The 23,294-nt window shown below is 32.3% G+C and overlaps 2 protein-coding genes and 1 long non-coding RNA gene across 5 annotated transcripts in view; all 3 read right to left on the minus strand.

Annotated features, from left to right (window-relative positions):
* The window catches only part of LOC114755913 (putative receptor-like protein kinase At4g00960), a 43,100-nt gene that overhangs the window by 18,406 nt on the left and 1,400 nt on the right, over window positions 1-23,294 (minus strand). The gene's annotated exons all lie outside the window — the stretch shown is intronic.
* On the minus strand, window positions 410-5,652 carry LOC114755920 (cysteine-rich receptor-like protein kinase 2). 2 transcript variants are annotated; one of them, XM_028944820.1, is made up of 8 exons: window positions 4,720-5,652; window positions 3,419-3,816; window positions 2,981-3,103; window positions 2,632-2,759; window positions 2,291-2,504; window positions 1,808-2,039; window positions 1,376-1,532; window positions 410-737 (listed from the first exon to the last, which is right to left on the minus strand). In XM_028944820.1, exons 1-8 carry the CDS (start codon window positions 5,109-5,111, stop codon window positions 507-509), a joined length of 1,875 nt encoding a protein of 624 aa, XP_028800653.1. In that variant the 5' UTR covers window positions 5,112-5,652; the 3' UTR covers window positions 410-506. The 2 variants fall into 2 exon arrangements, with proteins under 2 accessions (XP_028800653.1, XP_028800654.1); XM_028944821.1 differs by lacking the exon at window positions 1,376-1,532 and having other exon boundaries at window positions 630-737.
* Window positions 8,148-9,832, minus strand: LOC114755922 (uncharacterized). Of its 2 annotated transcripts, XR_003741372.1 has the most exons (4): window positions 9,735-9,832; window positions 9,225-9,456; window positions 8,721-8,877; window positions 8,148-8,504 (listed from the first exon to the last, which is right to left on the minus strand). It is a non-coding gene; the product is annotated as an uncharacterized LOC114755922 (long non-coding RNA). The 2 variants fall into 2 exon arrangements; XR_003741371.1 differs by having other exon boundaries at window positions 8,721-9,456.

A 23,294-nucleotide genomic window follows, 5' to 3' on the forward strand; every position in this document is an offset into this window, starting at 1 on the left:
AACTTTAAGGAAAAATTTTCAAAAAGTGATTGTTGAATTTCAAAATTTTAAATCATTATTAGTTATTATACTTGTAAAAAAAAATTATTACATTCGAAAACTAAATGACAACATGTTTTTATAGTAATTATTGATTTGAAAACATAAAATTCAACAGTCATTTTTTTAGAACTTTCTCAAACTTTAACTTGATTAATTAAAAATTAAATTAAATTGGAATTGTGGTATCACTTTTAAAATTTAACGAACAATATAATGAAAGATTAAAATATGATTCGCTAAAAATTGTACAATGTAATTGACGTTTGTTAGAAGAGGGAATGAAGGGCATTCATTTTCTATTTTCTCCTCTTTTCATGTTATTGTTTTTTCCACTTTTTGATTCAAAACTCGAAGTAACTCATAATTACACATTCCTGAAAAATACTGTTACTATGCTGACGGTATAGAACTCAAGGCGTTGGACGTAGAGGAAGAGAAAGTGGTAGGGGTTTCTCCATGCGCTTTTAGTTGGTTTCGATCAAGATAGGCATAGTTGGTCTTATGTTCTCTAATAAGCCCTTGTTTTGCAACAAAACAACAACTTCAGACATTGTTGGCCTTATTGCAGGAGACGCTTGAGTGCAAAGTAAACCAATTTCTATGATTTTCTTCACTTCTTCTGCATCATACTCGTTAGAGTCTAAGGCACTATCCACCAGCTCTAAGTGCATGCCTCTCTCATATAGTTTCCACGCCTAATAAGTGGGATTCAAATGAAATGCAAAGATATAGGGTTAGAAAAGGCAACGTGAAACTTATGTTACTTGTTGTAAGAAGGTAATGTAAAACCTAGGGCGATGGATGCATTAGAAGTTAAAGTGCTGAATGTAATTGTAAAAACGATAAAATTAGGGTGTCAAATGAAACTTTAAAAAATAACATCAAGGTGTTGAATGTAGTGAAAAAAAAAATTATGGGTAAAATTGCACCATTTAAAAGATCAGGGTGTTGAGAATACCTAAGAAATGGTAAAATTGCACATTTACTCTTATTAAAATTGTGCTTCGTCTAAATTTGTGTGTAAAAATATAGTTTAAAGGACATTTTGCTTCTTAAATTGATATGCAAAGGCATTGAATATTTTAACTTATCAAGTGCAATAATGTCTCCCCTCCATTAAAATTACAAATAGGTACTGCGTGGAAAAAATTACCACCAATGAATCAGGTCCCAAAAATTACAAATCAATCGAAATTTTTTTGGGACTTACTTGGTATTAATTTTTTGAGGGTACGTATTTGTAATTTTACAAAAATTACAAAGAATAATTTGGAAGTAAAAAACTAACTCTAAAAATAATTGCCTATATAAATTGATATACAAATTTTGTTACCTTCTTAAGGAGGAATTCGCCCTCTGCATCACCATCAACTCTTAATTCTTCACTTTTTCTACCACTTATAATTTCCAACACTACAACACCGTAGCTATATATATCAACTTTCTCTGACAATTGGCCATGTATTACATACTCAGGTGCTGTATAACCTCTGACAAATGCATAACATTTTTAAATTGATCAGAATAATGACTCAAACACAAACATGTTAGCAATATCTGAAATATATATATGCAACAGAAAGAATAGCAACAAATCTTCATGCTGTATACACGGAAGAAAAATAATCCATTAAACTATTTATAGGTGTTAGAGGAGTGTTCTATTGACTAATATTTATGTTGTTTCAATAATTCTTTCGGTGACCTCCAATTCTGATTCCTGTATATATAATACAAGGTATGAAATGCAAGCATTACAACTTACAATGTTCCTGCAAAATTTGTGCTGAGGTGAGATTTGTCCTCTGGTAAAAACCTTGCCAATCCAAAATCAGCAATTCTAGGTTGCATATCACCATCTAGGAGGATGTTGTTAGTCTTTACGTCTCTATGTATGATACAAATATGAAATTCCTCATGTAGATAAGTTAATCCCCTTGCTGTTCCTAAAATTATATCATATCGTTGTTTCCAGCTGAGAGAACCTTTCGTTTTAGCTGTTTTACAAGTTTTCATACTATGAATGGCAGAAAGTAATGAAGGGGAGAAAACATAGAAGTGATAATTAAAATGTTTCAATCACAATATGATAGATGTTTACTACTCCAACAAAATTTTGCCAAACATGAGTAATTTTTCGAAAGAATATTTTTATTAAGTTGAACACATTTCATTATGTTAGGAAGTATTATGGAAAATGAATATGAAAAGAAGCACATGAATTATTTATGGAATGAAAATGCATTACCAAATAAGAACTTGTCGAGACTATTGTTTTTCATGTATTCATAAACAAGGAATCTGTCATGGCCTTTACTGCAACATCCCAAAAGACGAACAAGATTTCGATGATGAACATTATTTATAAGCTTCACTTCACTTTCAAAATCTTCATCCATCCTACTCAAGTGTTGAGTGGTTAATTTCTTAACGGCAACTATTTTTCCATTCCTTAGAGTTCCCTGTTGATAATAATTAAGTTGAATCAAGAAAATATTGTTAGCCTTTTACAACATGTAAATCTCATAGGAGACATCCCATGCTTTAAAATATGCTGGCTATTAAAATATTGACAAAATAAAAAGTTACCTTATATACTGTACCAAATCCTCCTTCTCCTAGTTTATTTTCATCACTGAAATTTTTTGTTGCAGACTTCAAATCCTGATAACTATAAGTCATTGGGCCTTCCAACTTACTTGTTTCAGTTATATCTCCTGTGAAGAAAACAATCACGTCAAAATCTCGTTTCTTAAATTTAGAAAAAAACCTGTTAAGGGTTCATCTTTCGCAGAGATGAATATCCATAACTATTTCTTTGAGGGAACGGGTGAAATTCAAAGTATCTGTATCATTATTAGTCATTGCAGACATGATATATATATATATATATATATATATATATATAGTGGATGAGCCCTTAACAAGTTGATTATACCTCTGGGAACTCTCCTGGGTCTTTGTGATCGTCTAGTCCAAGCAAATAATGCAAGAAGGACCAAAACAAGTGCTATAACCCCAACAACTCCGCCAATAATTGTCGCCTTATTGCTTGATGAACCTGCGCGAATGTGAAATAGAGATCTCATTTTCAAATGAGCACTCGCTCTCTATGATTCACTGCCACATCTAAAAAGGAGTTATAACAATTTAGTGTATTAATTAAATGTTCTTATACATCCTTTCATATATATACATCATGAGCAAATCAAATTGTCATGGTTCTGATTAAGATATACATAAAATGAGAATTCAAATTACAACATGAAAATCAAATTCGCAGGTTGCAGTAGTTTTATATATACGACCGCCAAGTTACTTAATAAATCCTTGACATAGAGGAGCTATATAAAATTATATTTTGAATTAACTGTACCTGGTTTAACCAAGGGTGTGATATCAATAGTCTCATTATCAGCAAAGAAGGAAGTGGTGGAGTATCTGATGAAACACCCAGCATCAAAAGCCCTACCCTCTGAATTGGAAAGACAAATCTGCATATTGCTATACGCAGCCTTTAAGCAATCTAGACACCCACTTTGTGTCAAAGTACCAACACATTGGGCAAAAGCATAAATAGTTTCACCATTAGTGGGCACTTGTATTTTTGTGGCTGCAGAGAAACCTGGAATTTTGGGTGTTGCTGTTTGGAGATTCATGAGCAAATTTTGAGCAGTTGCAGTGAAGGGAATGACTTCTCTGGCATTTTGATTGCCACACAATACTTTAGTCAAAGATCCTTTCGTCTCCCCATAGAAATCACCAGCCTCGTACCTCAACACATGAACACCACAAAGTATCCCATATCATTTTCCCATGTTCAGTATGGAGACGTACTATATATCTACATGTCAGCCTTAATCGATTAAATGTGACAATTAATACTCCTCCGGTTCTGACCTGGTTAGAGAGTTAGTTTTGATCCTCAGTGTAGGAGCTTAATTGGTTTTGATTGTAAATATAGAAGTTTAACTCATTTTATCTTGTATATTTATCATTTTTCTCAAACTAATGCAGTCAACTTATAAGCTAATATATAATCTCATATATGTTATATAGGGATATACAAGGGAGATCATATCGCATATGTTACAATTAAATAATGGGTTAAAGCTTAAAATTTGTCCCAAAAGTTTTTACACAGGAACTCTTGGTATGTGAAAGTTTTTTTGGGAGCAGATTTTTCTAAAGATTTAAAATCGTAACAATATTGCAGCCTATCATCAAAAATATTAATGGCAAATATTACAATTTTAATGGTCAACATTAGACTTTTTGATGGTAGGGAACAATATTGCCATGATCCTAAATTTTTTGGGGTAAATTTGCTCCTAAAATAGCTTTCAGATGCCCAATACTTATAAGTGAAAACTTCTAGAATAAATTTGCATCTTTGCCATTAAATAATTTATTTACGTTAAGGATCATATGTGTTTATCGGTTATCAGATTGGTTAGAAATGTAATTTTGGCAATAAACACTGTGAAAATAGACCAGATCTTGTATATGAATAGTTTGTAATGAGGAGATTATTATTCATAAATTCATTGAATAATACACATGCACAACTTCTTACATCGCACACCACACAAACCAATCAATATAGCTACCATGAATATCTTATCTCTCCGATCCACTTTTCAAAAGGAAAAGTCAAACTGGGTGGATTAAATGTACCTGAGGAAGCAGCCATCGTAGACGACATGGCCACCGTAGGAACCGGTGGAGCAGTTGCGGATTTGTGCGGCGGCGACGTCTAAGCACCTGACACAGTCAGCAACGGAGAGATAGTTTCTGCATTGGAAAAGAGTGGAAACAGGGTTTCCTCCATTGCCTTCCCGTGCGGTGGCGAAGTGCTTGTTTGGGTCACTGATTTGCTCTCTGATTTCTTGCAGCGTTAAGTTCAGATTGTCATTGAAGATGGTGTAGTCCGACACGACGAACTGGTTGGGTGGGCTGCACCCTATCATCAGAAGATTGGTCTGCGGGTCCGAAACGACGCCGTAAAAAACCCAGCATGCCCAGAATATGGAGATAAATAAGGTAAGGAGATTAGGGCGCTGAAGCATCGTTTAGTGGAGCTTACTGGCTGGAAATATTGTATTGCTTGGGTTAGTTCTGTGGGGAGAGAGTGAAAATGAAGAAGGAAAGAGAGAGCATGTGGTGTCTGGCTATGCCAACGAACTACGAGGTGTATACTCAAAGGACCGAATTAATGTTGTTTGAAAAGACGAAGTCAAAGCCGCGTTCCCCAATGGTAAGTGTAGTGGTAGAAATTTGGGTCTTTAGTTTGAACTTTATAAGCTTTCCTTTGCTAGTTTGTGTCTGAACTCTGGAAATTTGTGTTTTCTAGGCAAAGGACGTAAGAGAGGAGTTTGTGCCTACTACTACCTCCTATCTCCGAGCTCGAGTTTGACCCTAAATATTCTCAATCCCTTTTATACCCCATAATTATACATATATTAGATTATTCCTATTAATTCTAGATATCAAGGGAGTTTGCAAGAATAAGTGGTTTCAATGAAAAATGATTTAAGAGGGTATTTTTAAAAATCAATATATATTTTTTATAAATAACTAATTTAACTAATTTTCTTGATTTACTTAAATTAATACTACCTCCAGCCTTTAATATAAGAGTTAGTTGACTAATTTAAATAGATTAAAAAAGTTAATTAGTTATTTATAATAAATAGGTGTTGTTTTTCCTAAAACACCCTTACTAATCAAGCATATTAGCTAAAACTACCATTACTACAAGGACCATTTTGAGAAATAATAGATAAATATAAAAAATAAAATGAATTCGAGTATATATTTAAGACCAAAATAAAATTTAAGCTAACTCTTATATTAAGGAGTAGACATAATAAATCTCATATTAATTAAGGACAGGAGACAGTACTTTATAAGATTATAACTTGTTTAGTCTCAGTATAATTTTGCTTTAAATTTGTTTCGGATGTTCTTTTGGGCTTTTAGAACAGCATGTTCTCTCTTTTGACAAGAATAAGATAGTAAAAATCAGGCTAGTCATTAAATTGATCAGGAGGATTAGTGGGTAAAATGGAAGTAAATTTAATGTCAAACCAATCATTTAGAAGAATATAATTAACAAGAGAGTGTTTCATGTTTGAGCCCCACCAAACAAGTCTTTGGACATCTACTCGTATGGTCACTATTACAGGGAATTGGCCCTTGCAGTGCTGATGCATGCAGCGTGAAGATGAATTTTCCTCTCATTATACTCCTCCAGTCCTTAATATAAGACCTATTTAACTAATTTGATTAGATTAAGGAAGTTAGGTAAGTTGGTTAATTATAAGAAAAGTGACACATTTTTTCTAAAACACCATAATCATCTTTCTTAATACCCCACCTCCCTCTTCTATTTGATTATGGTTGAGGGAATATCCATAGGGGTAATTTAGAGAAAATTGATAAATATGAGAAATAGGTCTTATATTTAGGACCAAAACCAACTCAACAATCGGGTCCTATATTAAGGACCGGAGGAGTATGTTGTTATTTGGGTTCATACTGAGTGTTTATACTTTACAGCTTTGACAAAAAAAACTGAACCATTCAAAATTCATTATGATGATATTGAAAGCTTTCAATGTGATATTTTTAAATAATAAATTTTTTCCCCCTAAACTGTACACTTTTTTTGCCAACTGACTTGTACACTATCAAAATAATAAAACATTAAAATCAAAATAATAAAATAAAATAAAATATGAATCAAACAAATTTAATGTCGGGGGGGGGGATTTGAGATGAGCACCAGCCGTTGATGAGCAGAGGATGCAGATTTCTGTTTTGCGGTTGTTTGGTGTTTTATGCTTGGACTGTGAAAACGTTGTCGTTTTCAGGTCAAATAAAAAGAAAGCGCGTTCAATTATGCAGCATTTGCCTGGTCAGAGGGAAGACGGGTTCTTTTGTAGTTTCCGTTTTGATGTGGCACATTACTATCTCCGATCAATCTTGTGGGGCTATTTGGTTACACCCACTCCAATAGGTTTTGGATGGAACAGAGTCAATTGACTGGCTCGGTTTCAATAAGGTGTCGTCCGTACATAGGAAAAATACTTTTTTTTTTTTGGAGAAAATTGCAAAAAAAGATCTATTGGAATTTTTTTTCACCTAAAGGTATCTAAAATTTGTCTGAAGGCTATTTTCTCAAAAATCCCCGTTAAAATATTTATAGCTTAAAAGTATTTAAAATATTTATATATGCGGGTGTGACTCATTTTTTCAGTGGATGTAACTATTTTTTGACTGTATGAAACATGTTTTCAGTTATATATGTGCAAAGGTCTTTCATTCTGTCTATAAAATAGAATGCGTGTGACTTATCTCTCATGTGTGTAGTGTTTTTTTTAAAGTGTGTGCAACTCGTAAAAAATAATTGTGCAAAAAAGGAATGATATTTGAAAGGATGTAGTCAACTTGCACTACTGCAGAATTTAATGATAGAGAATTGGATTTATTTTGAATTTTATGAAGTGCCCTGGTCAGGAGGCAACATAGAGATATTGAGAGTTAAAAAAAAAATTTAAGAAAAAGATGAAATTATTCCTTTTTCTTCCTTAAACTAAGTCTTTTTTAAGGGATTTAATTCAGTTGGATACTTGAATTAGGGAAATTTCTTTTAAGCACCAAGGGACTTTGATAATACAGCTCATGGACTTATGCTAATGTAGGCTTACACATTTTGCACCTATTAGTTGGATTGAAATCCTAGAAGCTTCCCATTACTCCATATTCAACAACCATACTCCACCAATGACAATTAATTCTATGTCATCCATATTGTACTCCACATTCTTGAAAGGTAAAATTATCATGCTGATCATATTACATAATTCAAGGCACTACTAGCATTGGATTAAAAAAAAAAAAAACAGTATAGGTAGAAATATACTCTTTCAATTCTAAATATAAGTCACTTTTAACTCATTTATGCATACAAAAACAAGCATTAAAGTTTCCATAAAATGATATAATTTTCAATATTATTATTAACTGCACTAAATTCCACTATATCATATAATTTTTACCTTCTTTTACTATATCTACCTCATCGTCGCCATTACAGCGCATAAACGAAAAATATATAATGCTCCAACAATCTTATAAAGTGACTAATAAAAGGGAACAAAAAAAAAAGGTTTAAAAAATGCCTCATGTGTGTGTGTGATTAGAGGAAGTATTTCCATATGCCTTTAATTAGTTTCAATCAAAATAGGCAGAGTGGGCTTCCTATTCTCTAACAAATCCTTCTTTTGTTGGAGCAAAACAACTACTTCAGACATCATTGGCCTTCCTTCTGCAGATGCTTGAGTGCAAAGCAAACCAATCCCTATCATTTTCTTCACTTCGTCTTCAATATAGTCAGGAGGGCTTAAGGTTTTGTCCACCAACTCTAGGTGCATATCTCTCTCATATAATTTCCAAGCCTAACAATTGACAATTAAAATTAAGTAAAATAACATGGGGTATAACAGGTAGAGCAAAACAGAGGTTCATGTTTTCTCAAATATTTATTTTTAATTCTCAAAGAAGGAACTAATAACTTTACCAGAAAGAGTTTAACTAAGTTTGTTAAAGAAGTCTTGAATCTAAATTTTCTATAAAAAAATTGCATTTTAGAAAATTTTTAGAATTTTTCTTACCTTTTGAAGGAGGAATTCACCCTCATCATCACCATCGATAGTTAATTCTTTACTTTGTCAACCACTAATGATTTCTAAGACTACAACACCATAACTATAAATATCAGCCTTCTCTGATAATTGGCCATGAATAAAATATTCAAGTGCTGTGTATCCTCTGACAAATGCACAATATTAAATTACAATTATCAGAATATAGTCTAAACCACAAACACGTAAATATTAAGAAGCCATTTATATGAGCAATTGTTTTTCAAATATTAAGAAACCATGAGAGTATGAAATGAAGATATGCAACATAAAAGGAATGCAGCATGTACCACATCAATACAAATGATTTCTTGAACCATTCATGTTATATGAAAAGGAAAAAAATAAAAAAAATATTAAAACTATTTAGAGGAGTGATAGGAGTGTTCCATTGACTTGTACATAGATTTTATCTTCAATAATTTATATACAGTAGTAGAGGTTTAGAAAATTAAACATATTATGTTGACTTACAATGTTCCTGCAAATTTTATACTGAGATGAGATTTATCCTTAGGCAAAAGCCTCGCCAATCCACAATCAGCAATTTTAGGCTGTAGATTATCATCTAAAAGGATGTTGTTAGTCTTTATATCTCTATGTATGATACAAACATGAAACTCCTCATGTAGATAAGCCAACCCTTTTGCCGTTCCTAAAATTATGTTACACCTTTGCTTCCAGTTGAGAGAACCCTTCTCTTTACCTATTTTCCAAATTCACACAAATTAATTTGAAGGGAATGATTAAAGAGGAGGGGCTTACATTAAAGTCATCCTCTGATTCAACTGCAAATAGATCTAGAAGATTACCAAGTCCTTCAATAAGATTATGACGTGAGTAATTTTTCTTAAGGGCGTCAATGATACGTGGTTAACTTTAAAAAAAAAAAATCATATATCCACCTGAAAAAAGTTATGAATAATTATAATAACTTCTACTTGAATACTGAGACATCATTATTGTGTGTTGATAGGAACTTACCAAATAGGTACCTGTCAAGACTATTATTTTTCATGTATTCATAGACAAGAATTCTGTTTTGTCCTTTACTGCAACATCCTAGAAGTCGAACAAGATTTAAATGATGAACATTACGTATCAAATTCACTTCACTCTCAAACTCTTCCTCCATCCTTGTGAATTGGCGAAAATTTAATTTCTTGATTGCAACTACTTTCCCACTTTTCAGAGTACCCTAGTCAAGACAAAATGGTACAAGGACTTTGACCATGAAAGTGTTTTTCTGAATATGTAAATACGTTGAAAATCAAATTAAAGTTACCTTGTCTACAACGCCAAACCCTCCTCTCCAAGTTTATTTTCTTCTCTAAAATTCTTGGTTGCCAACTTCAAATCCTTATAACTGTAAGTAATTGGGCGGTTTAACTTGCTTGCTCCAGTTATCTCTTCTTCTGTTCAGGAGAGCATTGGTCAATATATATTTGTCATTTTTTTAAAAATAAAACCAGTTAGGAATTGTTCTCATAAGAGAGATGGAAGTCTACATTCTTTTATCACCTTGCTCTTCCTTATGACTCCTTGACAAGCACCTGGGCTTTCTGTGTTGAGTAACTCGACCTAAAGTCACCCCCGTTCACATCAAGTAGCGGGCCTCCTTCTGTACTTACACTGCTCAAGAATGGACTATGGTGCAAGAGATATCTACCCAAGAGTTCGTCCTTAATTTCGGGCCAAGGAAAAGGAAGAACTATAAGGGTCTAACAAAAAAGTCAAACACTAGGATCAATAGTGTAGGCATGTTGTGCGGGTTTTAAGAACAATTATCCTCCACATAACAAAATCCCAACCTCCACATATGAACCCCATGCATAATCACAATATATATTAAAAATATCATAGTTCTTTAGGTAAGATAATATAATTTCAAACAAAGTACAACATATTTTCATTTATTTAACAACATAATATTAGTATATTAAATTCAACACCACAAAATATAATTTCTAATAAAACACAACTCGGGCATAATTAAATCAACATACTTCTTACTTCACCAAAATTTTGTCATATAGGAAATATATACTTTATTCATAGACATACTTTCACAAATTAATTTGAGAAAATAAAACATAATAAACACCTTACAATCCAAAGCATATATATAAATAAATTAACTAACCCCGATTATCTCTACTCCAAGTTTAACCCCACAACTTGAGAAATAAGAGTATAAATTACAGACTTCGAAGTACAGGATAATCTACAAATAATGTAGATACAATTTAATATGCATACAAATCCAAAAATTCTTACTTGAAATAACAATTTTCTTCTACCCAAATAACTCATTTAAATTATAGATATTTATAAAAATATTGTTTTTATCTAATATTGTAAAAAATCAATTTATAACTTAAGTTTCTAGCTTCAAAAATTTTCTAATAACATATCCTTAACCTATTTCACACTTTAAACCGATTAAAATCTTAATAATATATTAAATAACTAAAATAGGTTATTTAACTTAAATTTAATTGGTAAAAATATTCTATATATCTTGAGTAATATATTTTTCAACTAAAATTTTAGTTTAAAATTCTCAAAACAATCAATAAATAAATATAAACTAATTAAAATTTTAATAATATATCAAACAACCCAAATAAATTATTTAACTTAATTTTAATCGGTATAAATATGTTATATATCATAAATGACAGATTTTTCAACAAAAAATAAATTTGATTTTAAATACTATAGGTAATAAATGGATAAATCTGAATTGATTAAAATTAACTACTTATTTATTTCTAAATTTTTATGGTTACCTATTGTCAAAACTCAGTACTCACTTCATATCCAAATCACAAAATTTTCTCTAAACATGGTAATGATACTACTAATATAAAACTCTAAATATATAGAAAATATTTATAAAAAAATTTAATAAAAAAAGTATTTTTATGTACCTAAATAATTTTCAAAACTTGTATTATTCTTCAAAATGCTAAAACCTCTTAGCTTCTCTCTCATTCTCTCCCTCTCTTTGTCTTCTCTGGCATAACACTCACTCTTCCACTTATCCTTCAAAATGCCAACCATCCTTACTAAATTTTCTTCTTTCATTTATTAACCCTCCCCATTTTTCCTCCTCCCTCTTTAATTACCCCCTTCCAATTTCTTCTTCGCCTTCAATGCATCCTACTTTTCCACCGACTTTGGTGGAAAAACTGGGGTGTGTTGTTGTTATTTTTTTCCCCAAAATATTAATAAAATATTATTATTTTATAATAATAAATATATTTTTTTTTGAAATAATTTTTTTTCATACCTAGGATGCTGCACAATACACATCTTCAATTGGCATGACATGACTGTGACATGGGACTAGCCTCTCTCAAGACTCTTGCTTGCTGGACTAGCAACTTCTATTAGTAACTAGGATCTTCTCCCCGTGCGTGTGCACGGATGGTTATGCTGCATGTAATTTTTTTGCGAGTTATGTATTATTGTGTTTTTGTAAGTTATATGAGAGGTGAGGATGGTTATCCAGTTGCCTGAAGTGCATAAATGTAAGTTAATCCCAAAGTCATAGAGTTCTAAATGTAACGTAATTGGGGTAGCTGTCATGTTGATAATATGAAGTTGAAAGGCATCTCACGAATTGGATGATGTGGTCACTCCAAATGGACATTTTGGAAGACCTTACAATATACCACACTAAGAATAACATTCGTGGAAGAGCGTCCGATAGGATCTTCTCCCTGTGTAACTATTGTTTATGGAGGCTCTTTGTTAAGTATGATATTTGATTAATTCAAGTGTAATAGGGGAGGTGAAGAGGGAAGGACTGTCATGTGAGCTGCTTAAATGTAAATAATTCTCATTTTATTATAATGCATCACATGATAGTACTATGTAATTTTAACGAAGGAAGTTCTCATACTAATAGTGTGTAGATGCCAGCCAGCCGTGACGGTGAGAACAAGGTCATTCCGAATGCACATTCTAGAAGACTTCCCTATAGACCATATATTTTGAGACTATCCATATTCTTGACCCTTGACAATAAGACATACAATGTTCACATGTGAGCATTGACTTGGGCAAGTACAAACTGATGTTGGTTAATGACTGGCCCTGGCTCTTATTGCTGGTCATCGCAAAAAAGATGATGAACAGAAATTGTCTTTTGGTCATTTTGAATAGGAGGGTAGTTTTTGACGGATTCATTTCAATGCAGTACAAAAAGGCTAAAGTTTAAAGAACTTAACGCGGAGGAAAAATATACATCATAGTTTATGTTTCTTACAAAATACATGTGAAATTTTATACGGATCAAATATATATGTATATAGAATATATAACAAAGACACAAATAACCATCATGGACATACATATAAATGCAAAATACATACAATATGTAAATTATATTTTACATATAATTTGTTTGGCCAAATTGTTTACATATAATTCAAAGTGTATATATATATTATATGAATATCTTGCATAATATTTAAAAAAATATATGTATAATGTATATAAAACAAAAAATGATTAATTAACATGGGGGAAAATCAATTGAAAAAAAAAACCGAAAATGGGGAAATATCTATCTGGAAATTGTAGCAGGTGATGTAATGCTCAATTTAAGAAATTGTGAAATATGATTTACAAACCTGAAAGGAACGACCCAAAAGTATGGTAGAGATTTGGGGATAAAAATTTTCATAAAAGGATCCCAAATTTAAAGCGGTCATCATATACAATGCGAATTTGAAAATATCAAAATCGGTCAATAACGGAGCGTGCATGAAGCTGCATCATATTTGGGGATAGGGTGCAGCTTGAACATTCCGAGCATGGTGAAAATAGGAGTCCTATATGAAATCCTTTACAACGTAGGAACGACGTTAGGTGACAAGACTAGAATGGAGGTGGAAACCCAAATGCATCGTGAAGACAGGGTAGTACCAAAAGAATCGCTTCTTGGGGAGGGGACCAAGAATGATGCCGGAAGATTCATGCATCACGAAGACGGCGGTAGTACCCAGAAGAATCACTTGGTGGGATAAGGACCAGAGAGGATGCTAGAAGAGTCGCTTTGTAGTGGAAGGAGCAGGAACGACCGCTGCACTTGGAAGGGTTAGAGCCATAGACGATGGGGGAGGATTGAGGATCTGCTAGGAGAATAGGTAGGAGCTGGTCAGCAACGGGTATGATAATCCATATAAGCCCATTATAGCGTGAATAATCCTACTGACCCGCCTAACCCGTTTTGCCTCTTGCTGGACTAGCAGGACTTCTATTAGTAATTGGCTTTCTATGTTTAGTCCGTCCGTTAACATTCATAATCACTATAGCATGGAATTATTTACATACTCAACTTTGGCAAACCTTTCTTATAATTGGGTCAAAATGGATATGATCGTATGCTATATGCATTTATAACCTTTTTTTCCTCTAAGAAATTACCACCTTGGCCCTCTCCCTCCAACTAACAACGTAAACTAGAAGTGTTTGTGTCTTGTCTCAATTTCAGTTATTTTGGGACGGGATCATTCCGTCTAGAAAATTGGGATGGGACAAAACAGGATGAAACATGAGACAGGGTGACTCATTCCAATCTTATTACGATATACTCCTATGATCCTATTTATAAGGCGCTTCCAGCATATTTCACACAGACCAAGGAAAACCTTAAACTTCATTAACTCTCATTTAATATTTAATGACTTTCCAACTTTATCCATATTTAATATACATTATACTTCATATAAATAAGTTCAACACAATAATAAATGAGGGTTAAAATTGTACATCCATACAAAAAATTTCTCTGTGCCTTATAAACATGACCAAAAAATATCTTCTCTCTGCCTTATAAATAAGACCAGAGGAGTATTATCTTTTTTATTTTATAAATTTATTTCACTGATCATTATAATGCGGGAGAATTAGAGTGAAAGATATTGAACAAATAATATTTACTAAAAAGAATCTTAAAAAATTTAGTTATTTAGAAAGACCCAATATTAAAATAAACATTTAAAAATACCAAATTACCCCCTCAACAAACCCCATACATTCTCTCTCACCCACGATTAGTGTCAAACGGTTTCCTCCCTCCCTCTCTTTCTCTGTGTATCCCTGTGCACATCTTCTCTATCAATACAAATCACAGATGAAACTCATGGTGTCGTTGAAAAGGGTGGAACTGACTTGCTAGCTTAACGACCAACATAAGATCATCTCTACCTCCCCGAAGCAATCCAAATTTCGATAAGATTTTTGCCTTAATCCTTGAAATAAACTTTGTTTTATTCGTTCTACTTGGTTAATATTTTCAATACCATCGTCTTAACTTTCTCTAATTAAATTAATTCGGACATCATTTTTGCATTAATCCATCTTCCATCTCGCCGATCTCTAATTGCCAACAGCCCCACTACTTTATAGTCTCTTAAGAATTTCCATGTTCGCATATATTTTTACTGATGGATCGGAATCCCACAGGCGATGCATCCTCCTTCTAGTTTAACTTAAAAAAACAATGCTATCCAAAATCAGAAACCTATTCTTCAGCCAAAGTGCAACATCAAGAAGCAAAAATTGAAGCATACAATTAAAAGCTAATGAAATAAAAGAGGAAGAAAGCGAAGACTAATTTGAAAACTACCAGCAGGAGCATTTTAATTCGAAGGAAATAACTAAGGAGTCTGACTATGCTTCTTTGCTGTTATAGAGAATTTCGCTGATCATCAAAATCTCACGGACCGGTTGATTCCCTCTTATACTTGCTCCGCTGCAAACGAACCCGCCAACAAAAGATGATTTCACCTGAAAAGGCGTCGTCGCTGTATATGGGAATGGTAATGAGGGGGAGGAAGACGGAGGAGAGAACGTAGGGTGAGGGGGTAATTTTGTATTTTTAATTTTATATTTTAATATTTGGTCCTACTAAATAATTATAATTTTTAGGATCCGTTCTAATAAAAAAAAATTTTTGTAGGTCCTTCTGACTAAGTCTCCCATATAATCATATATGGTATACTGACAAGTAATAAAGTGATGAGTAAAGTATCATTCCCATGAGGATTTGGTTCAAAAACTCGGTTAAGTATTGATTATTACACTTTTACTTAATTTGAGTGACAAAAATATCAAGGATAAAAAGAAATATTTTTAAATTTAGAAATTAACAAAAAAATGTAATTCTTCAGCTCCAAAGATTCAAAGGGATCTAGGATTATTTATCCTTTTTGTATTTCAAAAGCACTCAACAAAACCCCTTATTATACTTGCTTGTTAATAATAGATTATGCTAGCCAATGACACTATAGGTGCTCTGATCTCTCAAATTTTCAAATAGGTGTTTAGCTCAATTAATTCCTTAATCTCTTAATTAATTAATTAAACCCTAATTTTCATTGCAAACCTTATATGACTATGTGATGTTAATAAGTATATCTCTATCTCATTAACAAAATCATCCGTTCAACTCAAAAATTTTAAGTTAGTCACACAATTAACCTCAAGTTCTATACTCAACCTAACCCTCTCAAGTATTAATCAAGTGAACCCAACAATCTTATTGGTGGCCTATTAATAAGAAGTATAGAGTAAAACCAGTACACTCATATTATCAATCACAAATATATACGAAAAATGAGAACTTAATCCATACAAGAGTTTAAAATAATCTTAGAATAAAAATATTTAGCCACAGATACTCAACCAATCCATGAAATGTACATATGTATCAGTAACATGGTATAAGAGTAGAGAAAGCAAGATAGAGAGGAAAAACTAAAGAAAGAAGTCCAAATCTCTTCAAAGCTCCAACTCTTAGCTCAATCCCCTCTAAGAAGCTAATCTTAGCACAACCAAATATTCTCAATAACCACCCAGAAGTGAATAATAACAGCTAATAATGGGTTTGGGGCTTTAAAACATAGAATTTTTTGACTTGGTCCTGCTGTGCACTTTATTGTTAGCGACTGTGCTACAGCCTACAAACCTTGAGCTGTGTCGAAGTTTGCCTCTATTTCAGTTGGGCTATAGCGAGGTTAAAGTGTGCCGCAGTACATTTTGCCTTTGAAAAAATTCATTCTTCTAGCTCAAATAAAGAGTTCCAGTACATTTTGCCTGTGAAAAAAATTCATTCTTCTAGCTCAAATAAAGAGTTCCACCTATGATTTGGCCTTTGTTTGTTCTTCTTTGATTACAATAAAATAATTATTAAAAAAGCTTGATCTTCAAATCCTTCCAAAACACTTCCAAGTGGCTTGAAACATTAATTCTCAATCCAAAATGACCCTACAAAAGTAACAAACTTTAGAAACTTAAAAATAACAAGGATAAAAGCCAAAATATGCACAAATACATCTAAATGTGCATAAAACTCAAGGAAAAATTGTTGAAATGACATGATCAGAAAAATAACATTAAGATACTTTCTTTTTTATCATTTTGAAGTCTTAGGTACCTAAATTAGAATTTTATATATTTAAGTTTCTTTTTCTTTTTTTATCATTTTCTCTAATTTGTATGATTACTGTTGTTTACAATTCACAAGTTTTTTTTAAAAAAATAAGTTTATGTTGTTAGTTAGTGAATCTTTTGAGTTTATATATTTTCCCTCTTTCATTGAGAAAAACATTTTCCTTGGTCAATTTTTTTCGTCACTTCCAATTTTAAGCTAATTTTTATCTATTTTCTTTGTAAAGTTTTTACCATGAGTTGTTATAATCCAAGTATGCTTAGTTTTGAAATAAAAAAATATAACAAAAATTTAAAAAAAAAAAAAAAGGTAGAGAGGACGTGTCCCTGTCCCGTCCCACTTATCAGGACGGACTGGAATGGAGTTGTCCTAATTTCATTTCCCATGAATACCCCTACGGCAAGCAACGGTGAATGCAAATTTTAAAATAGAAAACCACCAAGCATATGTCATTAATTGGTGCGCACTCTTGATTTAGTGGATGTTGGCGGAGATAGAAGAGCTTTTCTCGGCGTACTTTCTATTATTTGCAATGAATATGGTCTCTCTTTGTGGTTCAAAGTCATTTCATGTGCACTTGTGTGTGTGTGTATAGACACACAGTCCCTCATATCCCCCATTTTTAATCTCAAAATTTAAATTGATTAGGTACTTTTTATAAGATGCTATTTCGGGCTATCTCAACATTAAATAAATTTTTATCAAGTTTTCCCTTTTCTAATTTTTCGTCCTCTTTGCCCATCTTTTTCTTATATAATCATACTACATTAACTTTCATTATTTATCTTATTACTAGTATTTTTCTTTTTTATTTGCCTCCTCATTAAATAATAGTATAACTAAAAAATAGTTTAATTTTTACATATTTATTGCTTTTAACTAATTTAACAATTTTATCAAACCGTGTAATTTGGTTAAAATGATCTTACAAAAAAGATCAAAGAAAGTGTGTGTGTGTACACACACACATAATACTATATTAGCAACAAAGTATTACTCTATTTCTATTTATAAGTCATTTGTAAGAAGAAAGTTTGTTTTTAAATATAAGCCACTTGTAGTGTAATTAATAAACTTTTTCTAATTTTACCCCTGTCAACTTAATAAATGTAGAGAGAAATAAAGTAAATAGATGAGAGAAAATATAAAATATATGTTTGATACCTTTTCTTTCAATGAGAGAAAATGAGGAAAAAAATCATAAAATTAATGCATTTATTAGTTTGCGGGTTTAAAGTACAAGCAATTTATAAATAGAAATTGACTTTTATATAATTAATTTACCCTAAAAAGTTTTTAAAATTGTTCTTCATTTTCATAACTGATAATATACCCTTCACTTCACCATTATACAATTAATATTTGTATTCAATAGGTATTACGGCCACACTTTTTTTCCCCCCTTGATGAGGTATTACCCCCACACATATATAAAAGAAGTGTTACATAATCTATCATTCACTATTATAAAAAGATCAATTTTCGCCTCTTCTAAAAACCTTTTTTTGTCTGTTTATGAAGAGACATTGATAAAAGAGATGTAGATGGTATGTATTTATTCATCTATTAAAAGTAGATGAAAAAAATCTCTATTTTCGTATGTTCTGCCTAGAAAAGATGAAAATAGTGTAGTATTTTCATTTGTTCTATGCAGAATAGACAAAAAAAAAATTTTTTTAAGTGAAGCGTGGATTATTTATATTGTTAGTTTTGATATAACCTATAACTGTAGAAAGTGCATGCAAAACCGAAACAGACAGTAGTCCACAACAATGATAGCAATTCAGTAGAACAAAATTAAATCATTTCACTTTCCGTACAAATAATCTACAATTTTAAGGGTGAAAACAATGACAAGTTTACATAGTACCCTACAATAACATCCTAATTAAACATCCTAACACAAGTTTATATAATGAATCTGAAATAGAAACATGTGAACCAGCTAGCATGAAAAAACTAAATAAATTATTAAGATTAAATATTAGTAAAATAACATTGGATAACGATCAAAATGCATTAATAATAAAATAAAAGATACAAAGTCAAGTAAGAAAGCTTGTAAATAACAAACAAGAATTAAGCAAGATCCTCTTACTCTATCCTAGAAGCTAATTTTTACACAAGAGAAAGGGGGAAAAAAAGCAAGTAAAGCTAAAATATCTTGGTACAAGAAGTAGAGTTAAATTTAGAGAGTGAAATTAAAAAACACAAGAAAAGGAAAACACAATAAAATATATATCGTCAATTTAAGAGATGGTGCAAAAGAAAAGAATATATGTGTGTGTACCTAGAAGAATGATGCATGCAAAGCAAACAGCTTGTAAGCTCCTCTCCAATGGACTTCCTTTGTCTCTATTTGCACCGCAAGTGCACGGGTTGTGATAAGTTATAAAGTGATGAGAAAAGATCACTCTCATGAAGATTTGTGCAAAAATCAAGACCAAACAAAAGACTAAGTGAATTTAATTAAGTTGAGCCAAAAAAATTTTTGACGAGAAAAGTGAATTTTGAAAGCAAATTTTAAAACTACAGAGTACTGAAAGTAATTGATTCTCAAACTTCAAGGGATAAAAGGGCCCAGGATTATTCATTCCCCTATATCATAACCTTTGATTTATCTCCTCAATAATGTTCTTAATGAAAATATGGGTTAGTTTAGGATTCAAAAAGTATTTACAAAAGCTTTCTCAAGTCAAGCACCAGTATTTAATTCCATTAATTGCTCAATCTCTTGTCACAATTAATAAAACCCAGCTTTTAAGCTTCAATCCTAAAGTGACTATGCAAGGTTGGTAAGTATATCTATCTTACCAACAAAATTATCCATTCAGCAAGCAAACTTCAAATTCTTGCATAATTTTACCCAAGCTCTACACTTAACCTAACCTTCTCAAGTATCAATCAAGCGAACAAAACAACCAAATGGTGATCAAGCATTTAGAAGCATTAAGAAATGAGTAAAATAAACACACACACACACACATCATTAATCACAAAATAAGAGAAGTAATCAAGAGTTAATCCACATAAGGGTTCAAAATAATCCCAGAATAAAGTGTTCGACTATTCATAATCAACCATAAGCCACAACTATAAAGAAAACTTACAGCCATAGCAGATTGCAAGAAAGGAAAGGGAAGAATAGCAGGAAAACCAAGAAGAAGGCGCTCCAAATCTCTTCCAAAGCTTAATTGCTTGCTCCAAGCTCTTCAATCTCCCAAAACCCTAGCACACTGGCTCCCTAAAGGTCCAAATCTCCCTTTTTTGATCCTTTCCTTGTGTTTTTATCGCCCCCTTTAGACCTAGAATTTGTGCTATCCTTAAAACGCATAGTACCAATAGTTTCTCACTCGTTGCAGCCAATTCCTTTATGTATCCTCTGTTAGCTACAGCCAAAAGTTTCTGTTGGCTAAGGCCAACAGCTCGCTATTTTGGATTTATTCTTTGCTTAATTTTTTTTCTTCATGCCATCACTCTCTAAGCTTCTTTCTACTCCAAGGGGAATAATATTTGCTCCAATTGGCTCCATTAGCAAGCTTTAACTACCTAAGAAAACAAAACAACTATGAAAGCCAAAGTTGATGAACTAGTGGCAACATATTAACAATTAACCATAAATCCATAACTCTAGCCCAAGTATCAACTATGCACATTTTCCTATCACAAATGCTTCCAAATATTCATTAATTCACCAAAGAGTAAGATAACTAAGGAAAAAGGTGCTGAAATAACATGAATTTTACAAGGTTAACAGTCTCAAATAACAATGAAGCTTTATCACCGTTAGCTACAACTTCTCTCTCAGCTACGACTTTCCTCTCTTCTGCTTCCTTTCCTACTCTCATCTTGTGAAGTTGTGAAGTCTGTGATGTATATGTGCGTGTGTGTTTCTGTGAGAGTTTCACATGGAGGAACAATGAGCATATACATATATGGTCCTCTCTAGTATCGTAATTTTTCACCATACTTGTGTGTGTACACCACAATATTGTCTATCATGAGAGAAACATAACAATTAGCCACAATATAATCCACCCTCACTATACACAAATAAATATTGTACTAGCTCAATTAATGTTCACAGTACCATATTCAAATTAATATATTCATATGTAACTTGGTTTTATATGGCCGAAGCCTTATAGTCCAATGAAATTAATACATTTTTGCTCTATTTTTTTTATAATCCTGGCATTCTTCTGATTATACTAAAAAAAAAAAATTTAAAGGTGCTATCCTCAATATGCTTAAATAGCATTGATAATTTGTAAAATTCAACATGAAGATTAAATAATCTTCCTCTTAAGTTTTAGTCCTTAATATGTTGAGAATACTTAATTAACTATCCTATTCCAACCAAATTCCTCCCATAGACATTTTTGCAAACACCTTATGTGCATTAATACTTTAACAAGTTTACCAAGCTTTTAATTTTTAAATGCTTTGCACAATCAATATTCGATGTTGCCTAAATTCAATTCTTTACCAACAATCAATTTAAACAAAAAACTTTCAACACCCACAACATTTACGGTCAATGCTTTCAACACCCACCAACCTTAATAATCACTTAGCTTTCAACACAATATAACAACTACACATAAAATAACTTGCCCAGCTCAAGTTGCATTGTGCGTCACGTGCAAGCTAAGAATGGGGAGAGATAATCGCGTGCAAGCTAATAATGGAGAAGACTGGTGCACTGAGTTGAGAATGGGGAGACAATCTCATGCGACGCCAGGAAAAGAGAAGAGAAGAGGAGGAAGTTGATACTGAGAATGGAGAATAATGATTTGCGACGCCTAGGAAATAGGAGAGGAGAAAAAGCTTTGTTCTTTGATGTGGCGTTGCTGTGTGTCATGAGAGTGAGCTAGGGCACTGCAGAAAATTTTTTATAAGAATGATGACCTCATACTCATCTATTTCAAAGCAAATAGGCCAGTATGAATGCTCATATTCATCTATTATGATGTAACAGACAAATATGAGTGCTCATAATCATTGTTTTGTCTTCATAGATGAGTATTAAGAATTTTTTTCCTTCTGATTTTCAAAACAGACAAAAATAGATATTTTTGGAGTAGTGATTAATTTTTTAAATTTTAATAAAATTTTATTAGGTTTAAAGCATATATTTTGCCCTTCAAGCATACATGAGCATTTGATACCTAAAACTTTTCTATAGTGCAAAGTTATAAGAACTTTGCAATGTTCCTCTTACCGTTAATTAAATGGCGCGGACGTCTATTTAGCAAAAGACATGATTGCCTTATTGCTAAAAAGAAAAAAAAAAGACATGATTTCTTGACAGAATAAGAGCACGCAGTGTGGGATGTTACGTTTTTGTACCAGACGCAAGCTGAGGTCTTTTATCTTATGCTTTACCTTTTTGATTCAAATTATAAGTCACCCATAACCATACATTCTTGAACAATATAGTCTGTTGATAGTAAAAAAAGAGAAGACCGTGGCTATCGGTATTAAGGAAGCAGTAATGGTAGAGGGGTCACATGGAACCCTAAAATTAAGTTTCAATCATGATAGGCATAGCGGGTTTCATCATATTCTCTAGCAAGTCATTGCCTTGAAGCAAAACAATTACTTCAGACATTGATGGCCTTAATTCAGCAGATGCTTGGGTGCAAAGCAAACCAATCTCTATGATTTTCTTCACTTCTTCTGCATTATAATCATTAGGATCCAAGGTATCATCCACCAACTCTATGTGTATGCCTCTCTCATATAGTTTCCAAGCCTATAAAGTGAATTAAAGGGAAATGGAATAAGAACCAAAACTTTGGGTGGTTAAATTAGTCCTTCATGTTCTCAAATGGAACTGCCATTTGTTTACAAATCATAGAAATGTACTTACTTTTTTAAGGAGATATTCACCTTCAAATTCACCATGGATCTGCAATTTATTGCATTTTTCACCACTGATAATTTCTAGGATGACAACACCGTAGCTATAAATATCAACTTTTTCTGATAATTGACCATAAACTACATATTCTGGTGCGGTATATCCTCTGTAAAAATACATCATGTTTATGTTGTAGATGATGATTAAATTA

The sequence above is a fragment of the Neltuma alba genome, unplaced genomic scaffold (assembly GCF_004799145.2).
Source record: "Neltuma alba isolate B1F8T4 unplaced genomic scaffold, ASM479914v2 tig00010348_pilon, whole genome shotgun sequence".
NCBI lineage: Eukaryota > Viridiplantae > Streptophyta > Magnoliopsida > Fabales > Fabaceae > Neltuma > Neltuma alba.